Source organism: Octodon degus, unplaced genomic scaffold (genome assembly GCF_000260255.1).
Source record: "Octodon degus isolate 3935 unplaced genomic scaffold, OctDeg1.0 scaffold00033, whole genome shotgun sequence".
NCBI lineage: Eukaryota > Metazoa > Chordata > Mammalia > Rodentia > Octodontidae > Octodon > Octodon degus.
The window spans coordinates 5,544,576-5,569,528 of record NW_004524609.1 but is presented as its reverse complement, the minus strand read 5'-3'; the positions used below and the strand labels follow the sequence as shown (position 1 = coordinate 5,569,528).

The window sequence follows — 24,953 nt, the reverse complement described above, 5'->3', positions numbered from 1 at the left end:
AGAGCACTTAGTAGGGGACGGAATGATTTTTCAAACATTTTAAGAAAAGGTAAATAATCCATTAAATTATGTTACAATAAAAAGTTAGAGTCCAGGGAAAAACTTTAGTCTTGTCACACTCCAAAATAAACTTTAGATAGAATAAAGTACTCAATACAAAAAGTGAACCTATAAAAAGAATTAGAAGAAATTAAGTTGAGGAAAGGAATTTCAACACCTGTTAGGTTTTTCTATTAAGAAATTTTTAGGGGGCCTGCCCCTTAGCTCAGTTCTTTAAGTGGCTGCTTCAACCAAGCTGTCAGGCTCAGGTTGCTGTGGTTCGATCCCCACAACTCAAGCCAGCCAATCATGCCCTGAAAGCATTCGGAGCAAAAAAAAAGAAATTTTTATTTATGAATGTCAAAAAACTATAATGAAACACAAGAAATGATGAGTTAGGAAAACTACATAAAATTCACAAGAGGTCTAGTGTCAAGATATAAAGAACTCTTGTGCCAGCGAGATAGCTCAGTGGTCTAAAGCGCCTGCTTAGGCAAGTGTGCAGGGACCACGGTTCAATCCCAGGCACCACATGCTGCGCCAGCCCCACCCCCACCCCCAGGGTGGGCTGAGCCAGCCCCCCCAAAAAAAAAATCCTCAATTAGTTTTTTTTTTAAAAAAAGCAAGTATCTACACAATCATGATGAGGATGGAGACCTTTTTTGACTCCATTATACCCTCAGCACCTCATATTCTCTGAAAGAAGGAAAAGATGATAGAAAATTGGGCAAAAATTATGATAACTAATTCCCATGAGAAAATGTGAATAAAAGGCAAGTAAAAAAGATCATCAAAATCCCAATTTCAGTCGTCCAGCTGGCACGTGTGGGAAAGCGTGGAGATGCCCAGTGTGCGTGAGGCTGGGTTGGACGGTGTGGGCGCCCTCGGCACGGGGCGAGGGCACGTGCGCTGCCGCTCTTCAGGGATCTGGTGGTATCTTCTAGAGGTTCTAGAGTCAAAACAATTACGTTGACCCAAGAATTCTACTTGTAAGAATGTATCTTCTGGAGCTAAGGCAAAGGTTTTGTAGGGGTCCTCAGGAACTGTTATTAAATAAACATCATGACCACAGAGCAGTAAGTTGGAATAATATAAGTTTTTAAAAGGTATGTATGTACATGTGCTGCACTTAGAAAAAAGATATAAAGCATTTATATGCCAATATTACTGTTTCTAAGTGGTAAGACTATAAGCAGATTTACTTCGGTTTTTGTTTATCCTGCCCCCTTTTAATCTCTTTAATAAGGCTTGGTAGGTTGTGGAATTTAAAATAACTAATAATAATATTTTTAAAAATTTACCTAGTATTAGACTGGGAATGGTGGTGCACACCTGTAATCCCAGCGCTTGGGAGGATGAAAATGGGAGGAACACTATGAGTCCAATCTGCATGATAAGACCCTGTAGTCCCTGTAGACCCTGTAACAAATGCACAAAAAAAAATTACATAGTATTGAAGCATATGAAGCTGACATCAAGTAGTGACATAAATCCAGCTTGACCATCTTGGGAGGAGAGTCTGCCATTGTACCACAGGTTTAAAAATATGTAGCTCCTTTGATTCAATAATTTCTTGTCTGACAACTAGAGTGATGTGTATCATCCCCAAGTAACAGATTGAAGACTAATTTTGGTGAGTTGTGTGCACATCTATTTTTTGAGTTTTCAGAAAAGAACAAATGTAGCAAAAGAAATTAAGGATCCCTTGTAGTTTCCGGGAGTAGTGGTTTCCTCGTTAGGGAAATGAGCTACAGAACTGCCAGATCTGAGCATGTGTGCCTCCTGGTGGTGCCCACCCACAGGAAAACTGTCGGGGCTTGCAGTCCCCATTCTAGATGGGAGAATATTCATGATCCATTGAGGAAATGGGCTGAGCAGATATGCAGAAAGTTTTCTTCTGTCTGAGAACATTTACATAGACATTCTGGACCATTAAAAAATAGAACATTTCAAAGTCAAAATCATGTTAAGGGCAGCGTGGTTATGCTGCTTACCTGTTAGTTCAGCTTCACCCCAAGTCCTGGGGCTCTGTACCTGCGTCTGGATTCTGTGCATTAGATACACAGCCTGTCCGCGAGGCAGGAAGACAGACTCCTAAAAAGCAGTGCCACACTTTGCAATTCAAATCAGTCTCACTCTCTGCACATGGAAAGGCTGGAGAGTGACTGCTGATTCTGAGAGTCACAGAGGTAAAGGAAATAGAGAGCGAGCTCCCCCAGGAGCCGTCTCCCAGCTTCGAGAGCTATCTGCATTTTGCCAACTCATGATATCTGCTACTCTCCCACACACATACTCACCTCTTTTACTGAAATATATGAAAAATTGAAGACTATGTCATCCCACCCAAAAATACACTCTCTCATACATTTCACCCAAAAATTCATGCATCTTGGGCCAGGGAGATGGCTCAGTGGAATTAGCGCTTCCCTGGCAAGCGAAAGGGCCTGAGTTCAATCCCTGGTAAAAAAAAAAAAAAAAAAAATCATGCATCTCTAATTGAAAAGGACATTTTAACTAGTCACTAGTACTAGTCACTAACACTGTCATGTCACCTAAACAAAATTAACAAGTTCCTCAATAGATCAGCTACTATGTACACTGTATCTGAGTTTGTCCCAATTGCCTCAAGAATGTTTGCTGTTTTGAATCAAACAAGGCCAAGATATTGCACTGTATACCTCTCAAAATATTTTAAAACTTGAGTTATTCAACAGACTTGATGGACACGGTTGTATCTCTATATGCAACGCAACAAAATAGAATTTAGACTTCAGTCATTCCTCCTCCTCTTCGCTTTCTTCTCCTTTCCCCCTCCTTCTCCCCTCATCCCTCATCTTTGTCTTCTTCATGTTCTCCTACATCGTCATCCTTGTCACTCTTAGCAGAACTCAGTCCTAAAGCCTGAATCACTTTATTATCAGACCTGACCTCCTAACGACCTCTAATGTTTTTTGGGATTGTCTTGTCTTGTTTTGTTTTGTTTTGTCCCTCAGTGTCCAAGTCTTTCTCAACAAGGAAGACAATTTAGTCTTTCTTCAGACAGTGCTGTGGAATCTCAAGTCGATGTAGGAGAAAAGTCTAGAAGCAGGACTTGGGCATGGGCATCAGTTCTGTTTTACAGCTTTGACTGGCCTTCTTTCTTCAGTAGAACTCAGAGATAAATCTTTTTACCACCACGTTTGTATTGAGTGTTCATGTATCTACTTGATTCACCACTAAGTATAATCAATGTTTTGTTTTGTTTTGTTTAATGCAGATAATTGCTTACCAGCCGTACGGAAAGTCTGTGGACTGGTGGGCCTACGGCGTCCTGCTGTATGAGATGCTAGCTGGACAGGTAACGTCTCACTACCTTTCACATTTGCATGCTGCTGTTGGGCAGTGACAGCAGGAGCTCACGGTGCCATTGGCCAGAGCTGAGGGAAAAGTGGAAGAAATTCCCTGTGAGCGTGGGGTGTATCCAGCACAGGTGTGTGGGCTAGTGCCTCAGGTCATGCCAATGCCGAGGGGAAGGTTGTAGCCCAGGGTGTGAGCAGTGCAGCCTGGCGGGCTACTCAGAGGCCCCGCATGCTGGTGCTGGCAAGAGCTTCAGCATGTTTTCAGTGTCACAGGGCTGGGCGTGGCCGTGGCTCCCCCAAGTTTGTCTGCAAAGATTGCCCCAGAAGCCTCCCATGTCTACCGAGGTGCTAGTACTAAGGAAGCATTTTCATAGCTCCTCGCCATCCCCTCCTATCTCGACCTTGATAATTCACTGTAATTTTCAACAAAGTCCAGCAAGGCTGAACTTGCGGGTAATTTTCTCACCAGAGAACCAAGTGCATTCTTTCCTGAGGCTATACTTTCTCATATAGTGGCTTTAATATCTGTCATCGGACAGCTCTCTTTATACATAGATCGTTGTGATCGGCTCTTGTAATTCCCAGAACTCAAGTACTAGTACTAAAGACTCTGCCCTCCTAGGCAAGGGCCTACTAAGAAAGAACGGATAGAAACATTGGTGCGAAACAGCAGCGCTCTCCCCACTGTCAGCTGGCAGGGAAGTGTCTGCCTAGTGTGTGTGAGCCTGGGTTCGATCCCCAGCACTGGGAAGGGAGAAGAGGCTGTGGATGTTGGTCAGGGGAACGCTCAAGCCCTGGATTCCATCTCCAGAATGGTGAGGGAGGGAGTGAGAGACAGACAGACAGACAGACAGACAGACAGACAGACAGACAGACAGACAGACAGAGACAGAGACTGACACAGACAGACAGTGAGAGACAGACAGGGAGAGAGACCACAAAAAAGTCTGTTCTGTTTCTAGAGGGGAGAGGCCGCTCTTTCCTACCTGCTGCATCCGTCAGCTCAGTCTAGCGTCCTGTGCACGTGCTGACGACAGGGAGCAAGCGGAGCACCGGCCCACACGAGGCCCACAGCCCTCAGCAGGGAGCCAGTAGGTGGCTAGAAGCGTGGCACAGTAGTGAAGCTAGCAAGGCAGAGAGAAGACACTGTGGCAGGGGAGGGCTGGAATCTCAGCTGTGATGGCCCAGATGGGCCTTACATGAAGATTCAGTTAACACCAAGGGAAACGAGGGAATGAGTGGGCCTGCACGGCCGGAGGAGGAGCGGGCCAGGCAGAGGGTGCCACGGGGACAGAGCCCAGAGGGAGAGTGTGGCCGTGCTGTAGAAGTCAGGGGGAGCCGGCAGGGTGGCCCCGGCACAGTGCACTGTCTGGAGTGCGCTGAGGTGCCCCGGAATAAATCCGTAGGTGATGCGAGCCCCAAGGTCATGGCAGGGCCATCAGCTTTCATTCAGATGGGAAGCTACTCATGGCTCCTCCTGTAGCTCTGTCATATTTTGTCTCTCTTCAACGCTAGTATATCATTTTAGATAGTAAAAGATTAAAGTACTGGCCTACATCTAGTCATCATTTTTCAGTGATTTTTAATTTAAAATTTTTTATTAGTACACGTTCACTGCACGTAATGGTGGCACTTGCTGGGGGAGTTGGGCGTGGCTGTGACACAGCCCCATGCTTCCTACTCCCCCTTTCACCTCAGTGTAGACCCCTTCCCGTTTGCAAAGGACCTAGCTGTTTCCTATTAGCTCTTTTTTCCCCATTCCCCTCCCCTCCCTTCAGCCCCTCTTCCCCTCCTTATTTTCAGAGAAACAAAGCATTTCAGTGATACTAAAACTTGATTGACCTCTGAGGTTTGTGTATTTGTTTAGGGTTTTTTATTTTATTGTACTGTATTTTCTTTCATGTTATTTTATTTTGGTACCGAGGATCACACTCAGGACCTTACGCTTGCCAGGCAGGTGCTTATGCCGCTGAGCTCTCTCCCCAGCCTTGTTTAGGTTTTTTCAAAGGATTCTTCTTAGCTCAGATACCTCAGTGTGCACAGACAAAAACAGGTTACACACCAGCTGCTGTCTGTACGACAACACAAGAGAGACATAGGTTTCTACCCTGAAGTTAATTTCCCCTCTTAAAACTTTGACCCTGGATCCCCAGACCCCTGGGTGCTAATCCCTTTGAAGGCCCAAGGAACCGAGTTCCCCTTCTTGATCCCACGGGCGCTCACCTCCCGGGCCCAGGAAGCAACCTCTGCTTTCATTAAGCCACGTTTGCAGAAGCCAGGCCCTGACGCTGCTGGCCAGGAAAGCAGCCTCCGCTTGCAAGTGTGCTTTACGGCTGGTGAGGGAGCTGCTTCTCTCTTGGCCAGTGGGAGGCTAGCGATGCAGAAACCAGCCTGGAAGAGGCTCTCCCTCCTCCTCCGGCCCAGCTTCCTCTCCTCTCCCCTCACCCTTTCTTCCTGGGGCTGCATTGCCCTAGGGAAATCTCAGGCTGCACGCTCTGGAAAGGAGGCCCCTGCCCAGGCCTGCCTGCCTAGGATCTCCAGGGCCCTTGCCACGATGGGTGTTCAGCCTACAGAGAAGATGCTGTAATCTGCCTGGGCCCCTGCAGAGCCTGGGCTCCCGCTCTCCACACCCAGCAGCCCCACAGCACAGCTCTGATCCTTCCGGTCTGCTTCTTGGCCCACCCACTGGGCTGCCCTCTATGCAGCCTGGCGAGCTTCATCAGCCCTGTTGAAATGGTGACTTCCCTGCACGCCGGCCAGCGATGGTGAGCACAGGATGCAGCCTGCGTCCGTTCAAGTCCTCACCCACAGCGCAGGGTTGCACCATGCAGAGCGCCTTCTCTTTTGCTCTCACTCCTCAGTGCAAGTTTAAATGAGTCTCATCCCAGAAAGGATGGCAGAGATTTGAGGGCTGCTACTCAGGGCCTCTCAAAGCCACAGGATCTGCAGAGACCCAGCAAAAGGCCTAGAGGCATTACGGAAAAGTACAAGTAATGATGAGGTCGCTGGTGGGGTTGTGGCCTGGATTTGTATCCTGAACACAGGGCTGAAGCTAAGGAGAAAAAAACAGTTTATTGCTGTTTTCTTCTCTTAATGCCATGTTCTTCTTCTTAACGCCATTCTTGCATTATTTATTGTCGGCAGCCAAGGGGGCAGGTAAGTATAAACAGGCCGAGTCTTAATTCAGTCCCTGCACCTCTTGACAACCGCGATTGCTTTGGGGGCGTAGCTAGTCCTTGCCCAGCCCTCTAATGGGCGTATTGCTGTTCCAAGTGTTCACAGCATTCATTAGAACACACCGGCCTCCTCTGTGTCCTTCGCTGCCGGGGTTATTTGTGTTCTGTCTTCATTCCCAACGAATCAGTAACTGGCACTTTATCTCCGTGATTGGATCTGCAGCCTGGATGGTGTGTGGGTGCTCTCCCAGCCCCAGCCCAGGGCCGCTGCTCTGCAAATCAGTGTGGCAAGGGCGAAGCATCGCTTATTAAGAAATGATTTAGGAATCATTTTGTACAACGTGAACCATCACTGCTCCACTGCCTGTTTAAAATTCACAAATGACACAGTGCTAAGGTGGAATGAAAGATGCAGCCCATTGAGGAAAATTCTCCACCAACCCAGGACTTGTTAATAGGTTCCTCAGCTTGGCACACTGCGTCCAGCTTTGTGGAAATGAAGAAAATAACTTTGGAAATGGGGCAAGTAGGGAGAGAAGCAGTCCAAAGTGGCCGTGTACTCCGCGCCGAGGCAACACGCCTTCCCTCAGTGTTGCCCAGTGAAGTAGCTGTCACAACAGGCAGTGAAAATGAACGTAACTGTAACCTGTCGCCACCGACCTGCCTCCAACACCAGGCCAGAGAGGGAGTAATTACCTGTGGGAAGGCTTCCGGGGACGGCCTGGAGAGATTTAGCGAGAGCATCAGCGTGTTCTCTTCCTCTGACCATAATCCCACACCTGGGACATTATTCTTAGGAAGTAATTCTGAGACGTTAGAGCAGCGTTAGTTATTAGAATACAGCGCCGAAGGCAATTGTAAATGTGCCCGTGGACACGAGTCAGCCCATGATGCTGCTGACCTCTGCGTCAGTCCCCTCAGAGGAGGAGCACAGGAAGGACAGAAAAAATGAGTTTGCAACAGTGAAAAATAAAGGTCTCCAAGCTGTGCATCATATTTAAAAACTGATGTAAGAACGTCTGCAAATCCACTTTAAAATGAGAATAATTTTGTGTTTAGGTGAAAAGAACGTGGATGTGGGTTTCATGGACTCCTTCCCCGCAGTATTACATCATTTCAACCTAAAGTAGGACTCGGGAGCTTTTCTGAACGTTAGGGTCATTAGTGCCGGTGCAGGCACCCGACCTCTGTTCCTCTCTGCTGAGTAGACTGTGATGGCGCCTGTGCCATCAGCGTGGGGCCCCCTGCTCGGGCCACCGTGGGCAGAGCTCTCTAAAGCCCCCAGCAGACAGGTAGCATGAGCAAGAAGGAAGTGGCCTTTGGAGATGCTCTGCATTGCTTGTTAGCATAGCAGGGCCGGGCGTGGCCTCCCTGGTACCTGAAGGTACAGTTACGACGTTGTGAAGCGAGCCAGTCACAAAAGACACACACTTATGATCCCTCCCGTATGAGGTTCTGCGCTTAAGAGTACTCAGATCCATACACACAAAACAGAAGGGGAGTGGCGAGGGGCAGGGAGGAATTTGTGTTTCCTGGGTGCAGTTTCAGTTGGAAAGGTGCAGTGACCTGGAGATGGGGGGTGGTGACGGCTTGGGGCTGTGCACCTGAATGGGTAGGATTATGGGCGGGGCGGGGCGTCCTGGAGTGGACCCCAGCCCTGTGCATGCGGGGCCAGTGTTCACCACAGAGCTTCGCCAGTCACCAAGATGGCAAACTTTATGTTATATGTATTTTATTACAGTAAAAAAATTTGATCTTTGCAACCAAGGAAACAGAGTAGGAAAAAGTGTGCATTTGATTATGACGGCTGCTGGGCCCGGGAGAGGAGCCGGCCTCCTCCTGAGCCTTGTGTCACTCACGTCCAGCCCTCATCTGCCTTCTCTGATTGTCGCCTTCAGCCAGGCAGGTTCCTCCAGAAGCATCTGACCTGCAGATGGGAGGGAAGCTGACCGATCCACTCGAGCCCAGACCCTGTCCACACTGTGACTTGGGACACCTTGGGCCCCTAGCTGTCCCTTGTGACTTGTAGCACTCTCCACTAACGTTGTGCGGCACATGAGTTATACCAAGGCAACCACCCCCACCACCAACATCGGCAGCGTCCCCCATGTCTTCAGTTATTACAGGGGAGGAAGGGTCAGGGGCCCTTGACCTGGTCATCTTCAGGCGGGGAGACTTCCTCTACAAGGTCCCCTGAGCATTTGGGGGGACAGTTTCTCTTAGAACTTTGACCGGAATTGTCTGAGACCCCTTCCTGCTGCTTGTATTTGAGCATCTGCAAAGGATGCCTTTGTCACCACTCAGTAAATACATGACAGTCACCAGCTTCCTGGGTGCACAACGCCGAGCAGGCCGGAGCTCGGAGCAGCTGCATGATTGCTTCATTGGTGTGCTCACCGTCCTGACATTCTTTTTCTGGTACAGGGGATTGAACTTGAGACCTTGTACTTGGCAGGCAGGTGCTTACACTGCTGAGCTATACCCCTAGCCACCATCTTGAAATTCTTAATATTTTTTAAAATATATTTTTTTGATGAAGGGTCTCACTACACAGCTCAGATTCATAGTGATCCTCCTGTCTCAGCCTCCCCAATGCTGTGATTATAGGCATGTGCCACCACACCCAGTTTTGGTGGCCAGCATGGCATGCAGTACAAGGGATTGAACCCAGGTCCTTGCACTTGCCAGGCAGGAGCTTAGACCACCAATCTATCTCCCCAGCCCAAAATTCTTAATATTTTTAATAAAGGATCTAAGACCTGCGAATTATGTAGCTGATCCTAGCCAGAACTCCTAGGGCCCAAGTGCAAGATGTGGAACGACAGGTGGGAGGCACGAGCTGCCCTGCTCTTACCTTGGGGATGCTGCGCGTGCTCTGAGCACTCCATGCACACAAGGAATGCTTGGTGCTTGCCAGGGGTGCCACTCCCAGCCCAAGGCAGAGCCCAGACCGTGTTCCTTCTAGTTTTGCAAGTCTCCTGAACCAAAATCTGGCCACTTCTGGGTTCTCTGTCATGGAAGAGAAGATACTGTATGGGTGTCAAGGAGAGGTTTTGAGGAGAAGCCCAGGGCAAGATCGGCTGAGAAGCCATGGTGGCAGGGACAGGAGCATGGGCACCCCAGCAGCTCTTGGCCAGGTCCGGCCCTGCCCCTTCCCAGGCCTGTCCTGTTTTGCCCCCTGATGACAGAGGTTGCACAGCCTGCTGCTCACCCAGCTGGCCCTCTGCAGCCAGCACCACCCTGCTGACCTGCCAAGGGGGCCCCTGTGACAAGGCACCATGCAACACACTAGCAGGCTGCCCCCATTAGCTCTCCTCATCCTCCTACATGCTTCCACCAGGGCAGGGAGGGGTCTTTGCAGGTGTGACATCTTCCCTCTGGGCCTGGGATGCCCATCCATGACCCCCTCACCCAGCTGTTGGTCTGACTCTACACAGGGATACTCCTAATGTGCCTTCTTTATGCTAAGCTAAAGTTAGCTACACTAAAGGGGATTAAGGAGTTTCCCACAATCCCCTTTGTCCTGTGTGCATCCCTTCAGCAGGACAGGTCATCAGTGCCCTTGGTATGAAAGACATGTGGGAGCACAGGTTTGCAGGGCGTCCTGGACTCGGGCTTGGCTGCTGGCTGGGTCTCGAGCGCTTCCCTGGAGGCTCCCCTCCTTGGAAACACCAGCGCAATCAAATCCCTGAAAACATTATGGAAAGGGGTGCAATGAAAAGCCAAGCCCCTTTCCAGTGGACTGCCAGCTAGGAAAAACAGCCAGAATTCTGGTCTGGATGCACCTGGCCTCAGGCCCATGTTGTTTGTGATGGACCTCCATAGGGTGGTTACCCGGAAGACAAGTTGGAGGACAGGTCCAAGAAGCTCAGTTTCCATCACTGCTGACCCTGGAGCAGCTCTCCATGGGGTCAGACGTCACAGTGCAGGTCCCTGGGCCCAAGGTCACCTGCTTTGCCTGAGTTCTGAGGGTCTCTTCATCCCAAGTAAAGGCATTGAGCATTCTCTCCCCACCCCCAACCTTCTGAACACAAAGCCATCTGTAATCTGACTTCATCGTAATTAGATTTTTTGTACATGATTATAAGATTAATGGATTAATTACAATGTATTTGTAAATCATTAAAAACATTACTCAAAAACATTTTCTCTAAAGACTGTTTTGGGTGGCTCAAGGCAAGATAATTAAAGGGACAGACTTAAAAATGAAAAACACAACCACGAGCCTAATTAAAGATAATCAAATTAAACCCCAAGTTAACCAAGCTAGTGCCGCTACCTGGGCTGTGCTGGGAAACCAGATGGGTTTCTCCATGCTGGATTGGAGCTGCGGCCTCCTGTCAGTGAACCACGTCTAAGTGCTTCCCTGTCTGTCTCTTTGCTGGGCCAGCCTCCGTTTGATGGTGAAGATGAAGACGAGCTGTTCCAGTCCATAATGGAGCACAACGTTTCCTACCCCAAGTCCTTGTCCAAGGAGGCCGTTTCCATCTGCAAAGGAGTAAGTCCACCGAGGTTCTTTCTGTGATCGACGGCTGAGAGGGACAGCACCTTTTCCACACTTCTCAGACTAGCACTACCGCCATTGTGTGGCGCCAATTACTCTTTGGCCTCAGAGAGCTAGAGCTGGGTGACACATGGGGTGCAGTGGGGCCAACGAAGGCCAGGCCTGGACTCACACACAGTATTTCCCAGGCCCCTCCCCAGGCCCCATTGTGCTGCCCTGCTCTTCCTAGTCTATTTCATAGAACTGTAGTGAGGTTGCCAGCGGGGCTCAGAGGCCCCTTGGAAAGGGAGCGCTCACCTTCGCTGCCCCTAGACTTCGGTGGCTTCTGTGTGACATGTGCTGTCCCTACAGAAACAGGCACAGAGGTGCTGCAGGCTATCTACCCATCCCATTCCTGGCAGATACTGCATTTGTTTCCACTTGGGCTTGAGGCTGTTGCAAATAGAACTCCCAGGAACCTTCTGAGTCCTGTGTTTTGGTGAACACAGCAACACATTCCTTTTCTTCAAGAAAATGCCTTGGAATCGAATTCCTTTTTTTTTTTTTTTTTGTGGCCATCTCAGCCTGCCCTGGGGGCGGGGCTGGAGTGGCATGTGGTACCTAGGATTAAATCATGGTCCCTGCACGCTTACCTAAGCTTGCCTAAGCAGGTGCTTTAGACCGCTGAGCTATCTCACTGACCCAGTAATAAAATTTCTGGTTCTGACTTGGCTAGTGTTTAATGGTAAGTTTTAGGTCACAAAATTCTTTGCAGGCTAAGTGACCTGGAACACAACACCCTTCTTGACATTTTCTGGGTGGTTCAGTTGTTTGCAGAGCACCTAGCTGGCTTCCAAAGGCCAGGGGAGCTGGATCCTGCCCCTGAAGAGCTCCCGGGCCACGGCTGCCTCCCTGCACTAGCAGCTTGGGGTGCACTGGCTGCCTTCCTTGTTGCAGCATGTGGTTTTGCACCCCAGGAGGTGTTGACTTGTAAAATTTGGTCAAGACAATAAGTATGTTGTGAAGCTCGTTACGGTGTCCTGCGTGGCCCTGGCCGCCCATACTTTCAGAACACACGATTTGTAGTGATCATAGTACTTTATACCAGGCACACACGCAGAAATAGCAGATCTGAAACATGTAAGGAAGGGTTCAGAGTGCTTTCCATTGTCCTTATCATGGCAGCCCTGTGGAAAGTCACCCTTGGCGTGTCGTATTGGGGGGTTTCTTGGTAAGTTTCCTAACAATGTCTGGGCGCCTCCCCACCAGGGCTGGAGGCAGAGCCTGGCCAAGGAAAGGTGCTGCCTCTGGGAATCTGCTAAGTCCAACCTGTCCTCCTCCTCCTCATTCTCTAGCTGATGACCAAACACCCAGCCAAGCGGTTGGGCTGCGGGCCTGAGGGAGAGCGAGATGTGAGAGAGCATGCCTTCTTCCGGAGGATCGACTGGGAGAAGCTGGAGAACAGGGAGATCCAACCGCCATTCAAGCCCAAAGTGGTGAGTCCAGAGGAGCAGCCTGCAGCCTGGGTTTCCCTGGTTCTGGTTACAGCCTCCCCACCCTTTCTGTCAGTAACCACTGGCTTTGGTGGGCTGAGGAAAATGGAGTCCCAGAGTCTACTCAGCCAGGAAGCTTGTTGGCTTTGAGAATAAAGACAGAGGACCGGCAGCCTTGCAGTCCTTTGACAGGGTAACTGCAGAGCCTCAGACCATGAGCAAGCCAGGACAGGACAGCACAGACTCCGGTGACACCCACCCCCTGCCCAGCCACCCAGGTTCCCGGCACACTGGGCCTCACAGTGTCTCTGACTCCCCTCATGGGGCCCTGATGGGGCCCTGAAGCAGGCAGCCCTCTTCCCCAGGGCACTGGCAGGCCGGGCCAGCTCCCGCATAGCAGCTGTGTCCACGACAAGGGCACGTGGCAACTGCCAGTCTGCACGCTGCCCGTTGATTCAGATTCTCCTGTGGGATTCCCATTTCTTCTATGTGACAAACGCTACATGGCAGGCCCTGTTATCCGTGCTGTACCCCGTGAGAGGGGTGTTACTGTGCCCAGGTTGCAGTTGAGAGAACAGAGGTGCAGAGAGGGGAGGACACACCGCTGTGGAGTTGTGGAGCCAGGACAGAGCTGTGTCCTTCCCCACTGCACCATCTGCCCAGCGGCAGCCCCCCAGCTGGGTCTCATAGTTGACCGCAACCAGTGTACACCTTTCTTAATGTATCTGTCGAGGCAAGTGGAGTGTCTTCAGGAAGCCGCCCTCCTCACGCATCCCGCCTGTCCCTCTGCAGTGCCCAGGGCACTGTGTGTCCCTGTCCTTTGTTTCTAAGGCCGCAGGGTTCACGCCTTTCGGCCACCCTGTCTTGGCCAGTACCGGGCTGCTGCCTTCTGCTCAGGGACACAGGGAGAGCTGCTTCATCCATGGTCAGTGTCAGAAGCAGCTGCCCTGCTGGCCCTGCCCAAATCTGTCCCTGATGGCTGCCCCATCATAAGCAGGCCACAGGGTACCCCTGGGTGGCAGGGCTACTGCCCGGGTAGCACACAGCCTCGTTCTTGGAGCAGCAGTTTCCTCATCCAAAGTACCTGTGTCTCAGGTCCAAGAATAAAACTGTGGTGCTGAGCCCACTTGACTTTATTTTCCTAAGACATTTTTAGCGTGGGCTGAAGACAAACTAAGATTAATCAGGTCCACTGACTTCCTCCTGAAGCATCCTTCCTCGTGTCTCCCGCCCACACTCCCTCCACCCCTAATCCCTGCCCCATAGCCTCCTTGGACCTTGGAACAGACCTTCCTCAGGGCGCAAAATCTAGTTTGCAGACTTGGGGAGAGAGAAAGGGTGTTGCGGAGGTCTCAGCAGAAAATTCCTGCAGGGTTTCCTTTGTTCCCCTCTGCCTTCTGTACCTGTTTGTCTTCTTGAATTAAATGTGGAAGGCAGGCAGCACTACCCCACACACAGCTTGCTGCTGTGCAGGAACAGCACAGAGACGCACTGCCCCTGCCTTAAGGGTTGAGCAAAATACAGTCACTCGTCTGTCACTTTCCAGACCATAAAAGCACTGCCTGTTTTTCTATTTCTTCTCACCTTGATTTCAGAAGTAACTGTTATTCTCAGAGTTTCCTGCTTTTCCCAGATGGACACTTGGCCCCAAATTCCTATGTAGGCAAAACCAAAGGTGGCTTAGCTCAGGCAGCCAGAACTGTGGGCTGCTGCCCGTGGACCACAGGAAGCACTAGGGCAGACAGCTGAGGCTCGAGCAGTGTGCACATCTATATCACCTGGGGTGCCATTTACTTGTTTGTTTTTTGGTTTCGGTTTTGTTTTAAAGTGAGTGCTGGTTAAAATTGAAAAAAAAGAAGAACAAATTGGCATTGGTTGTAAAAAAAGAAAAATCCTCCCCAGGCAAGATGGGGCCAGGGAGATGGCTCAGTGGAATAAGTGCTTCCCTGGCAAGCGCAGGGGTCTGAGTTCAATCCCCGGTTCTGCCAAAAACAAACAAACAAACAAAAAAACCAGCTACTAGAAAGTAAAGAAACAGCCCTCAGACAGAAACAGAAGCAGCAGTTGAAAACCGAGGCCCTGGACCTGGGAGAGCTCGGGGCACAGGGAGGGAGCGATTCATCCAGGAGCAGTGAGCTCCTCCTGCCAGAGACCCAGAGCACAGACGAGGAAGCCAGGCCGAACCGAACCCCGGCCAGAGCTGGGGCCGCAGGGCAGACACGTGGCGAAGGAGGGCAGAAGTGAGGCGGAAGAGCGTCAGGGGCCATGAGGGAAGTGCAAAGGCAGCAGGGAGCCGCCTCGAGCCCAGCTCTGCCTGGTCCTCCTTCATGCAGTGTGCTCCGCAGCGGAGCCTGCTCTAGCCCCAGGTATGGGCCATTTCACGAGAGGGCATCATGCTGGAGCAAAACCACAGGCCAGGGGCCAGTGAGTAAGCACCTGCTTAGGTAAGCACAGGGCTCGGGGTTTGATCCCTGGTGCCACATGCTGCGCTGGCCCCACCCCCAGGCACACTGAGCTGGCCACCAAGACTGGGCACGGTGGCACATGCCTGTAATCTCAGTCCTGGGGAGGCTGAAAAAAGCCTCCTACTATGAGTCTGAGCTGTGTGGTGAGACCCTGTACCAAATACATAAAATTAAAACTACCAGGCCAAGAACAGTCCAGGCAATTGAAGAGGACATTCAGGACACAGGACATGTCCCTCATCAGAGCTGCAGAGGTGCTGTGGTGAACCCAGGCAGCGGGCAGTGCTGACCACAAAGGAACATTCTTCCAGTGCAGTAGCTAGGAATGACTGAGCCGTGTCTGTCCCCTGAAGGCCACTGTGCACCATTGTGAAGATGTGATTTTCTAGACGACAGCATGCAAATGTGACAGGGTAGAGCCTTTCCTGTGCTGGTTTATTTTGTATAAGAGCAAAGACAAAAGCAGACAGCTGTGCCAAGCCGTCCTGAAGGAGGAGCAGCCACATGACTGTCTCCTCTTTGTGAAAGAAGTGCAGCCCAGGCAGGGCTCAGAGACCGCAGAGGAACCCAACCTAAAGGGCTCTGCCCCAAGGGTGGGTAGTGGCAGCTCAGACTTGTTGGGCAATCCCGGCAGGAAACCTGAACCACCAACAAGAGGCCCATCCATGTAAGAAGATATTTTATGTTTTTAAAATATAATATTTCTGAAAAGGCTTAACTCGGGCTACCAAGGGAGACGTGACATGACCACCTGCCTCCCACGGCTCCTGCAGCAGGAGGGTGCTGATGGCTGAGGGCAGGAGGACCGCCCCCTCTGCTCTGCCTGAGAAGTGAATGCTGCTTGCAAGGTTCTGGTCCAGGTCCCTCGGGCTCCTGCAGGTGTTGCCCTGATTGCTTATTGGCCAAGCGAAGCCTGTACACATCCCTTCATCCTCCCCAGTAGGAGCAGCAGCTTATATAAACACCAGAAATATAAAGTTAGATGATTTTCCTTTCTAAAAAATCTTATGTGTTGGCATCGAGGAGCAGAATGACAGGCTCACAGGCAAGCTAGAAACAGCCACTGTCCTTTCCTAATCATTAGAGAGAGGAATTATAAAGTTGACACAAAGCAGTATGCCAGCATCGGCAGGTGGATGGGGCACTCGGAGGGACAGGCCTGTCTTTCAGAGGCGGCCTTTCTCAGGAAAGTACTGTGGTTATTTCACCAAAAGGAAAGAGGAAGATATAGAATAACTTTCATCTAGATGTGGGCATCCTTGCAGCGAGAGCCAAGGAGAGTAGCCGCTGAGGACCGCGCTGGCACCGCCGCGGGGAGAAGGCGCAGTTGGCAGCAGTGACGGCAGCTTGGTTAGAGAGTGGCCGTGATGTCATCTTCCAGGTTGGCACCATGGTCCTCTTTATGTTTTAAAAACTACTGTGCGATTTCTAGTTTCAGACTTGCAAAAGAATTGCAAAGCTAGTACAAAGCGTTTCTGCATCCCCTCTACCCAGATTCCCCAAATGTTAGCATTTCACTGTTTGCTGGCCTTCATTCTTTTTGCATTCTCTGATTCTGTGTGTCTGTGTGCACACACACATGCACACACACACTTGCACGCACACATACTTTTCTGAGGTGCTGTGCCTCTCGACACCTAAATAATTCCATGTGTGTTTTCCAAACATGAGCACAGCTCCCGTGCAGCTCTCAGAGCAGTTTCTCTGCCGAGTCATTTGTACGGAGCAGCAGCTGCCCAGGTGGAAGTGGGGGCCTGCGGGAGGGCTAAGTGGGGCAGCACTGGGCGCATTAAGCAGCCCTCTCGAGTGACAGGCAGGCTCACTCTTTCAGGCCTTCTGTGAGCCAGTAATGGTGATGCTAATTAGAACCGAGAGTGTCAAGATTCTGGCGCAGTGCTGACCACACAGAAACCCCAGGCAGCCCTGAGACGGAGGAAATCACATCAAGATGTGTGCAGGTCTGCCGTAAGCCATTACATCAGGCCCAAGTAGCATTTCTTACTTGGTTAATTCGTGACAAGCAGTTTTTCCTGTTCTTTGCTCATTATTTTCCACAATACTTTTGTGCTCAGAAGAAATGAAGCACTTACAATGAGAATCAATAGAAATAAGTAGCGCTGTTGCAAGCCGGGGAGCTGCAGAGGTGCAGGAGGGCATAAATGCAGCCCTGTCTGACTCAGGCTGTTGGCAGTGACTGACAAGCTCCCTGGTCGGCAGTGTAGGGCCCCGACCGTGATGGGCATTGCACTGTCTTGGCAAAGGAGCCCTGAGTCCCATGAAGTGGGCCGTTCATATAAAGGAAGGCCGAGCAGAGTGCACACTGGTGCTGCACAGGCCAGAGCCCAAGAGAGTCAGAAGCGTTGCCCGTGTTCATGCGTGGCTTGTCTGTATGCTGTGAGAACACACTCCTGAAATGGGGCTGACAGCCTGGGTCACGCAGAAGTAAAGCCCACCTCTCTGAATAGCACTGGGCCCTTCAGGCTCTAAGGTGGGTACTGTTTAATTTTGTCTAGGAAACAACAGCCCATTGCAACCTCAGCACTGGTGATGCTGTGGGAAGTGGGCAAGGTCCCACCCTTGAGAACTATTATTATTATTCCACACTACCTCTCTGCAGTGAGATAAACGCCAAGCAGTAGAAAAGGGCATAAAGGACGGGCATCCCTCCCTCCCCAGCTACTGACCCCACTACTCATGATCTTTTCTGTAACCTCTAGAAAGTTCAGTGCACGTGTGAACACACATGTAAGGGAGGCCGCACCATGGTTGGTGTCCTGCATCCTTCACGTGATGGTGTGTATACTGCAGAGGTTTGGCCATGCCAGCTGAAGGGGTTCACGGTGTTCTTTACACGGCCGTCCTTGATGCTGGCATTCCAGGGCCAGAAACTGACTGTTCTCCAAATCTCCTCCTCTGTTCATTCTTGTTCTCCAGACTTTCTGTACCAAAATGCACTGGCTTCAGTGGGCATCCAGGCCTTCGGTGAGCACATTTCCAGACCGTGGGTGACTTAACAAGCAAATAACCTCCCTCCACCTCTAACCATGTGCGCCTGCTTGTCCTGGTCCTGCGCAGAGACCCCTCCCTGAGCATGCGGATCTCCATGGAAAGGGCAGAGCAGGGGCCAGAGCCCCCACCAGGGCTTCACAGTAGGGGCCTCACCTCCTGGGAATCTGGGGGCACAGCTCCCCCACCCCTCCTCCTGTGGGTTATTTAACTATGAGTGCAGTATGTAGTCTGTCCGGAGATAGCGGGGGTGTTCTAATTGTGCCCCACCCTATAGCACAGCACTCGGACCCCTGGGTGCCCAAGGGTTCCCTGCGAGGAGGCGCGCACTGCTGCCCTAGGGTCATAGCAGACATTCCCCCTTCCTGTGCTTGCTTTCTATAGTTTTATGACATGTTTGTGCTTTATTTGTTCTGCGCTCTGCCCACTCTTCTGAGCTTTGTTTGGTTTCGCTTTCTAACAGCCATACTTTTCAAGCATCTGTGCGCCCACGCCTGTGAAGTTTGATTTTGCGCACGTGGGACATCAAGTTAAGGGGCAGGATCGAAACCACTGCTCAGTTCCAGCAGGGCCACAGCAGGGAGGACTCTCGCCAGGAGGCGGCATACCTCAGTCTCCCCCTCCCCGCTCACAGGACGTGGGCATGGATGTGGGCTGCCTGCTGTGGAGGGGAGCACTGCGGCCCCAGCCTCCCCCCAAGTTCACATCGTTCCATACTTTCCAGCATCCTTACAAACATGCCAGATTCTCCTGTGTTCACTTTATTACTTGGTGCATTTGTCAAGTGCCAACATGACCAAAGAGTTCATTCCTCAGTCCCGACATAAGAAAGTAGGTGGTTCTTGGTGTGCAGCCCTCACATCCCGATGGCCTAGCTTTGCACGCTGCTGCCTGTGTTGTGCCTTGTGCCTCTGTCGGCCTCATCACTGAGCAAGGCCTCCCTCACATCCCTTCACAAGGCCTAGAGAGGCGGATCGCCCCCATTTGGCTTTGCAGAGAGAGGCGGTGGCGCTCTCACAGCTGTCTCAGCCTGGTCTTAGCCTGGCCCTTCGCTCTTCTGTGCCACCTGCTTGCATCTGGTGCCAGTGCTGCCCAGGGAACGCGAGACGCCATCCAGTCTTAGGACACCCGAGGACCTGCTCTAGGCCCAGCCAGACGTGGGCTGTGTCCTGCTGCCTGCTTTCGACCCGTTTCTGTCCCATACCAGTTCTGTGGCATCGCATCCAAGGGGCGGAAGCCTCAGCCGGTGAGAGGTGCGCGTAGCCTTGAGGTAAAGCAGGCACAGCTAGCCCAGGTTTTGCCCACAGGTTGCCTTAGATGCTCCGTGTGTCCAGTGGCCTAGAGCTTGGAGGCTGTGGGCAACCTGGACTGCCACAGAGTCGCAGACTGCCCCGGAGGCTGCCTTCCAGCCTTTCTGCTTTGCACCTGAGGAGGGTCGGGAGGGATCTGCAGTCCGGCTGGCTGCACTTCTCACTCGGGCACTCGTCCATCCCCAGATCCGTGGGCCTTGCCTTCACCCTTCCATCTTTGTCTCTCTTTGTTCTCCACGCTGCTCCAGGATGGCGCCTGGGCCCAGTGCCCATTAAGCTGATTGTTCCGAGTAGGGTTGGGTCGTAGGCGGTAGGCAGAAGCATTGGCCAGTCAGTAACCCATCACATCTGTTGTCTGTCTTTTCCCAAGAACCCAGCGCCCCCTGACTCCCGTGATCCTTTGAAAAGGGTGCTGATCTGTGGCAATTTTCTGCATAACATCCTGAAAAACAAGCAATTCAAAGGAGGTTGTCTCTTCCTGGGCCTAACTTTGCTTAAGAGTATGAAGGGTTCATTTTCAAAGCATTGAAAGATACTCCATGTCAGGAAAATAAGCAGTATTTTTCACAGTACTAAACATATGGTAAAAATAGCATTTCTCCCCATCCCTTTGTAGAGGTAGGAGACTCCTTGCTGGTGTAATCTCCCTCAAAATAAGATGTCTTTCTGAGTCTGTGACCTCAACCCATTCTTCAGACTCAGCCTTCAGCTGTATCCGGGCTCTGTTCCTTATAGCTTGCTAAGATTCACTCATGGCCCTTTTCATCCCACCATGGACGCACCTGAAGGTTGAGGCATTCCATGTTCACTCTTTGCCTCTGCCCTGTCCCTGTTCCATGTTTCTCCACCTGCGCAGTTGGGAGAACATCGGCTGCCTCGCCGCTTGGTGTGGTCACAGAGCAGTGACTGCGCTGATCCTGAGCCCACAGTCCCCCTTCGCTCTGCAGCTGTCAGCTTGGCCAGGGCATGAGGCGGCAGCCAGAGGACTCTTGCTTCTCACTATATGTATGATTTCACACAGCGGAAGCCCTGGAACAGCTCTTCTTGGGGTTTGGTTCCTCAAGCCCATATCCCCGTCCTTCTCGCCGTTCATGTCTATAGGGTAGCCTTTTTAGACTTTTAGAACTTGCCTCTTAGTTTGCTTCTTATTTTTCTCTGCAATAAACCCACGGCTGTTGGAAGCTTCCCCCTGGACGGTGATCTGTGCATGCAGTAGTATAAAAGATGATTCTCAAAGGAAAGGACCAGACCTGTGCAGTGCACTCACAGAACAAATCCATAAAGGCGAAGCTAGGCAGGCGCGGGTCTAGCCAAGGCCCAGAGAACATCTTGCCATCGCTCACCTTGCCTTGCCTTTCAGGGATTCGCATGCTTTTATTGCTTTTTCCCAGAATTCCTCCTTGTCCATCTTTGTGTGGTTAGCGAGTAACAAGAGAAGCACCAACGCTGTCTTGTTAGGAAGACACTGCCAGCCTCGGGAGCCCTTGAATTCCTGCAGGCAGTGCGTGGTGATGCATCAGTGTCCCGAGGGTGTCCTGAGAGCCAGCTCCCCTGAGGCTGCAGCGCGCTCGCCCTCTCGCCCCGTGGGCTTCTGCAGCTCCTCCGTGCTGTCCTCCCACACAGAGCTCTCCACAGCCGCCCTGTCGGCCGCCTCCTCTGCCTTCACCTTGGACCTATGCAGCCCCCAGTACAAGCCACATAGCTATGTCTCAGATTCTCTCGCCAGCAGCACTGGTGACATTTTGAGCCAAGACATTGTTGTCGAGGAGCAGCTATCCTGTGCATTGCAGGAGGGTTAGCGGCATTCTGGTCTCTTCCGCCAGGTGACAGTGGCACCCCTTCCCAAGTCCTGATCATCAAAACTGAGTCCCTTGCGGGAACTCTTCCCTGGCTGAGAGCCACTGCTGTTGCAAAAGCAGGGCTGTTTCTGTCACTGTTTCCATCGCCACACAGCTGGATGTGGTGCCCCAGCTCAGGCTGGTTTCTGTTTGCTGTCTGTCTACCAGTGAATCAAGCGCAGCCTCCTGAGCAGTTCCTGGGGCAGGGTGGGGGCTGGGAAGCGTGCCCTGTGCACTTCTTACAGAGCCTTTCTCAGAGGTTCAGTGTGGGGTGTGCATGGAGGAGGATGGGAACTGCAGCCTGCTTCTGCTGATCTTCGCTCTGAAGTGCTTTGTGCTCTCCTAAAGAAATCACCGCGGAACTGCAGAGCAAAGCTTTGCTGAGCCATCCATCGGGGGAGGTGGGGCCAAGATGAGTGGGTCGCTCGGCCGCACAGCCTCCGACGGCGACTCACCGAGCCCTCAGACAGAGTCCCCACACGCAGCTCTCCCTCACCCTCCACCCCCGCACAGGCCCCTAGTCCCTGTAGCACAAAGTCACCTTGGGATTGGAGTGGATTGTTGCTTATTAAAATAAAAATGACCTCAATGAAGAAAGCCATTATTTATGAAGATTGTACTTGGAATTTAGGACATGCCTTACCCTCAACGAGTAGTCAGGAGCAAGCTTTTTGTTTTGCCAAGGATGAGAAAGCTGTAATGAAACTAGAGAACCTTAGAAAATAAAGGAGATAAGCCAGACCTGGGGGGCTATGCCTGTAATCCAAGTACATGGGAGGCTGAGGCAGGAGGATCACGGTGAGCTCAAGCCAGCCTGGAGCTACATATTGAGTTCAACGCCAACCCGATCTATATAGCGAGACCCTGTCCAGAGAGAGAGAGAGAGAGAGAGAGAGAGAGAGAGAGAAGGAGGCAGTAAGAAAGTGCACCCCACAAGACTAAATTCATCTTATAAGAAGCCAGCAGTATGTGTGGTACTTGGACCACGTGCTGGGCTCTCTGTGAAGCTGCGTGTTTAGCCTTCCTGATGGCCTGCCGGGGGAGGCGCGTGATTCCCCACCTCACCGATGAGTGCATCAGTGGGTTCCACTTCGCGGTCTGCCTAGAGCTGCCCTCTATTAAAGATACAGGAGTGGCTGATTGGGTTAAAGCTTATGTCTGCTCAGAATCAGCTCACATCCCCCAGCAGAACCACCGCTAGATAGAGGACAGTACTTTGCAGCATGTTGAAACACCCTTATTAGTGATGAGCCCTGGAGCTTCCAGGTGGCTGACACTCCTCCCTGCTTGCCGCCTCGCTGTGCGGCTCTGCGTGTTTCCCAGCCGCCACCAAAGGGCACATGGGTCTCCAGCCCGGGCTGCCACACAGGGTGCCACGGTGCCCTGGAGGAAAATGGTGCCCAGGGCAGACAGCGGGCTTCGCTGGGCCTGCCTGTGCCAGTCTCCCCAGCCTAAGCCCACACAGCAAGTGAACACCGCATGGCTCTGTCCACCAGCTAGCCAGCTCTTAGGATTATTCCCGCCGGCCCCAGGAGCCGGCCTCCCACACTTGCCGCCACACTCCCCTCTACTGGCTGAGATTAGTCTAGGGTCTGGAGTTTCTAGAATGCCCAAGCTGAAGGCAAGGACAAGCAGCTTTGGCTTCATAACAGATGTTTGTGAAGGACCAGCTACCCAGCTACAGTAGAGCAGGGTCCTCACTCGCGGTTGAGGAGTGGCTGCCTGCACCCCAGCCAACATCCTGGCCTTTTCATCATGGTGCCGTGACTGATAGCTTGCGTGTGCAGCTTTCACGCTCATAGCTCGGCTTGCTCGTTGAGGTGGAAGTGAAATAAGAAAGGCTGCCCTTTGTTGCCACCCTGTGCCAAGAGAACATTTCTACCCGGGGTTTGCATTCTGGGTGTATGCAAAGATTTACGACCAAGTAACTCCAGTGTTTGCTATGCCTGGCTTCTGACTCCAGTAGGCCTGCAGGCCCTCTGAGACCTTCCTACCTAACCAGCCCCAGGCTCCTCGGGCCATGTCCCCCCTTCCCCCTCCCCGCAGCGCTGCACCCCGTGTTTTATAACAGGCGCTAAGCTTTCCTCTTTTTCTTCTCCACAGTGTGGCAAAGGAGCCGAAAACTTTGACAAGTTCTTCACGCGAGGGCAGCCCGTCTTAACACCACCAGATCAGCTGGTCATCGCTAACATAGACCAGTCTGATTTTGAGGGGTTCTCCTATGTGAACCCCCAGTTTGTGCACCCGATCTTGCAGAGCGCAGTATGAAACTCCGCAGTGAGAGCAGATGCTTCCCTCGTCCCGCCCCCACCCCCCGCAGTGGGAAATTATCCTTAATCCTAAAATTTGAAGGCCACAGCCTGTGTCTTGTTCCACACGGAGGCTTGAAACTTGTAGGGTCATTAGTTCACTTGTGATCACCTTTTCAGGGTCTCTCTCTCACAACCAAGAACATTGTCTTAGTGGAAGATGACATAATGTACAGTGTCCAGTTTAATTATGTAGAAGTCACACCTGGCTGTAGGTTAACACTCCTAGAACGCAGCCTCTTGCCCTTTCTTGGTACGACGTAGTCTCCATGTCCTCCATTTGGATTTTCACCGTCCAGCTCCCCTAACCAGAGATGTTAAAGTGAAACTGCCCCAGCTCCGCAGACTGGAAACATCTCCCCCCAAGATGGCTTGGGGTGAAAGAACGAGGAGCCCAGAGAGGGCACACAGAGGGCCTGGGAGCGGGAAGGGCTCCAAGTACCCGCTGCTGCACTCCCTGCCTCGGGGGACAAAGCCCCGGAACCTGCAAGGCCAGACTGAACCAATCACTGTGTCCGAGGAGTGGAACTCAGCTGTAGTCCAGTGGTAGAAGACAGAAAGAAACGAGAAGAAAAGAAAATGAAAGAGAAAAGAGAACTTCAAATGAGAGTCGGGTGAATCTCATCTGTTGCTGTGCTGGCTGATATCGACCTTGATGCTTGCATTCTTTTCAAGAGGCCAAATCATCTAAGGACTTTGCTAAAGGAGCGTGTGAAATCTTTTCAGATCAAGGATGAGCCGCGTGTGTGTGTGTCCATTGTAATCTCTGGGAGATTTTCCTGCGATCCAGGGTGCCATCAGTAATCATACCACTACTCGTGAGTGTTGTTAGCCAACCCCCTCCCACACACATGGATATTTTGGTACCTGTGTTGTTACCCTCCCAAGACGCTCAAGTGTACGCCTCACACCCTTTTTTTTACTTATTTATTTAATAGGCTGTGGTGTCATTTGTGGGAGTACGCTGTACAGTAACTTAACATGTTGACTCTGGCATCAGTACCTCCTGGTTTGTTTTCCTCTCTTCTTTAGCCCCTGACATCCACTGAGGGATGAAAAATAGCAGTTTGGGCTCCCATTCCCAGTTGTGTTGAATGACACACCTGGTGCTGTAGAACGGGACGTTTGGATGCTTATGAGCTAAAAGACGTTTTCCTGCTAGAAGGATTTTAATATGTTTTGCAAATGCATCATGCAATGGATTTTGCATGTTTATAACAAACTTTAATAACAAGTAAATCTATATTATTGATAAAATCATATCAAATATAAAGAGAGTATTATAATAATTTTATAAGATACAATTGTGCTATATTTGTGAAGGGTTATGTTTCTTACCTGCTTTTATGATTAAGTTTTAGTTTAATTCTTCGCTGCTGTGCTTCTTACCCTCTCTCCCCGCACACTGGCACTGTATCCGATATATTAATTTTGTAATGTAGATCTGATTTCAAAATTGAATGGCTATTTTACATGTTTAATTAGGCTCTTACTAT

At 51.1% G+C, this 24,953-nt stretch overlaps 1 protein-coding gene across 1 annotated transcript in view; it reads left to right on the top strand.

Moving 5' to 3' along the window:
* Prkca (protein kinase C alpha) overlaps positions 1-24,947 on the top strand; it is a 409,387-nt gene extending 384,440 nt beyond the window's left edge. The window contains exons 13-17 of the mRNA XM_023714070.1: positions 3,296-3,376; positions 10,944-11,051; positions 12,392-12,532; positions 17,929-17,976; positions 23,252-24,947. Coding sequence (XP_023569838.1) covers positions 3,296-3,376; positions 10,944-11,051; positions 12,392-12,532; positions 17,929-17,976; positions 23,252-23,416 — 543 coding nt within the window. The 3' untranslated portion in view covers positions 23,417-24,947. The remainder of the gene's footprint in view (positions 1-3,295; positions 3,377-10,943; positions 11,052-12,391; positions 12,533-17,928; positions 17,977-23,251) is intronic.
* Positions 24,948-24,953: the final 6 nt, after the last annotated feature.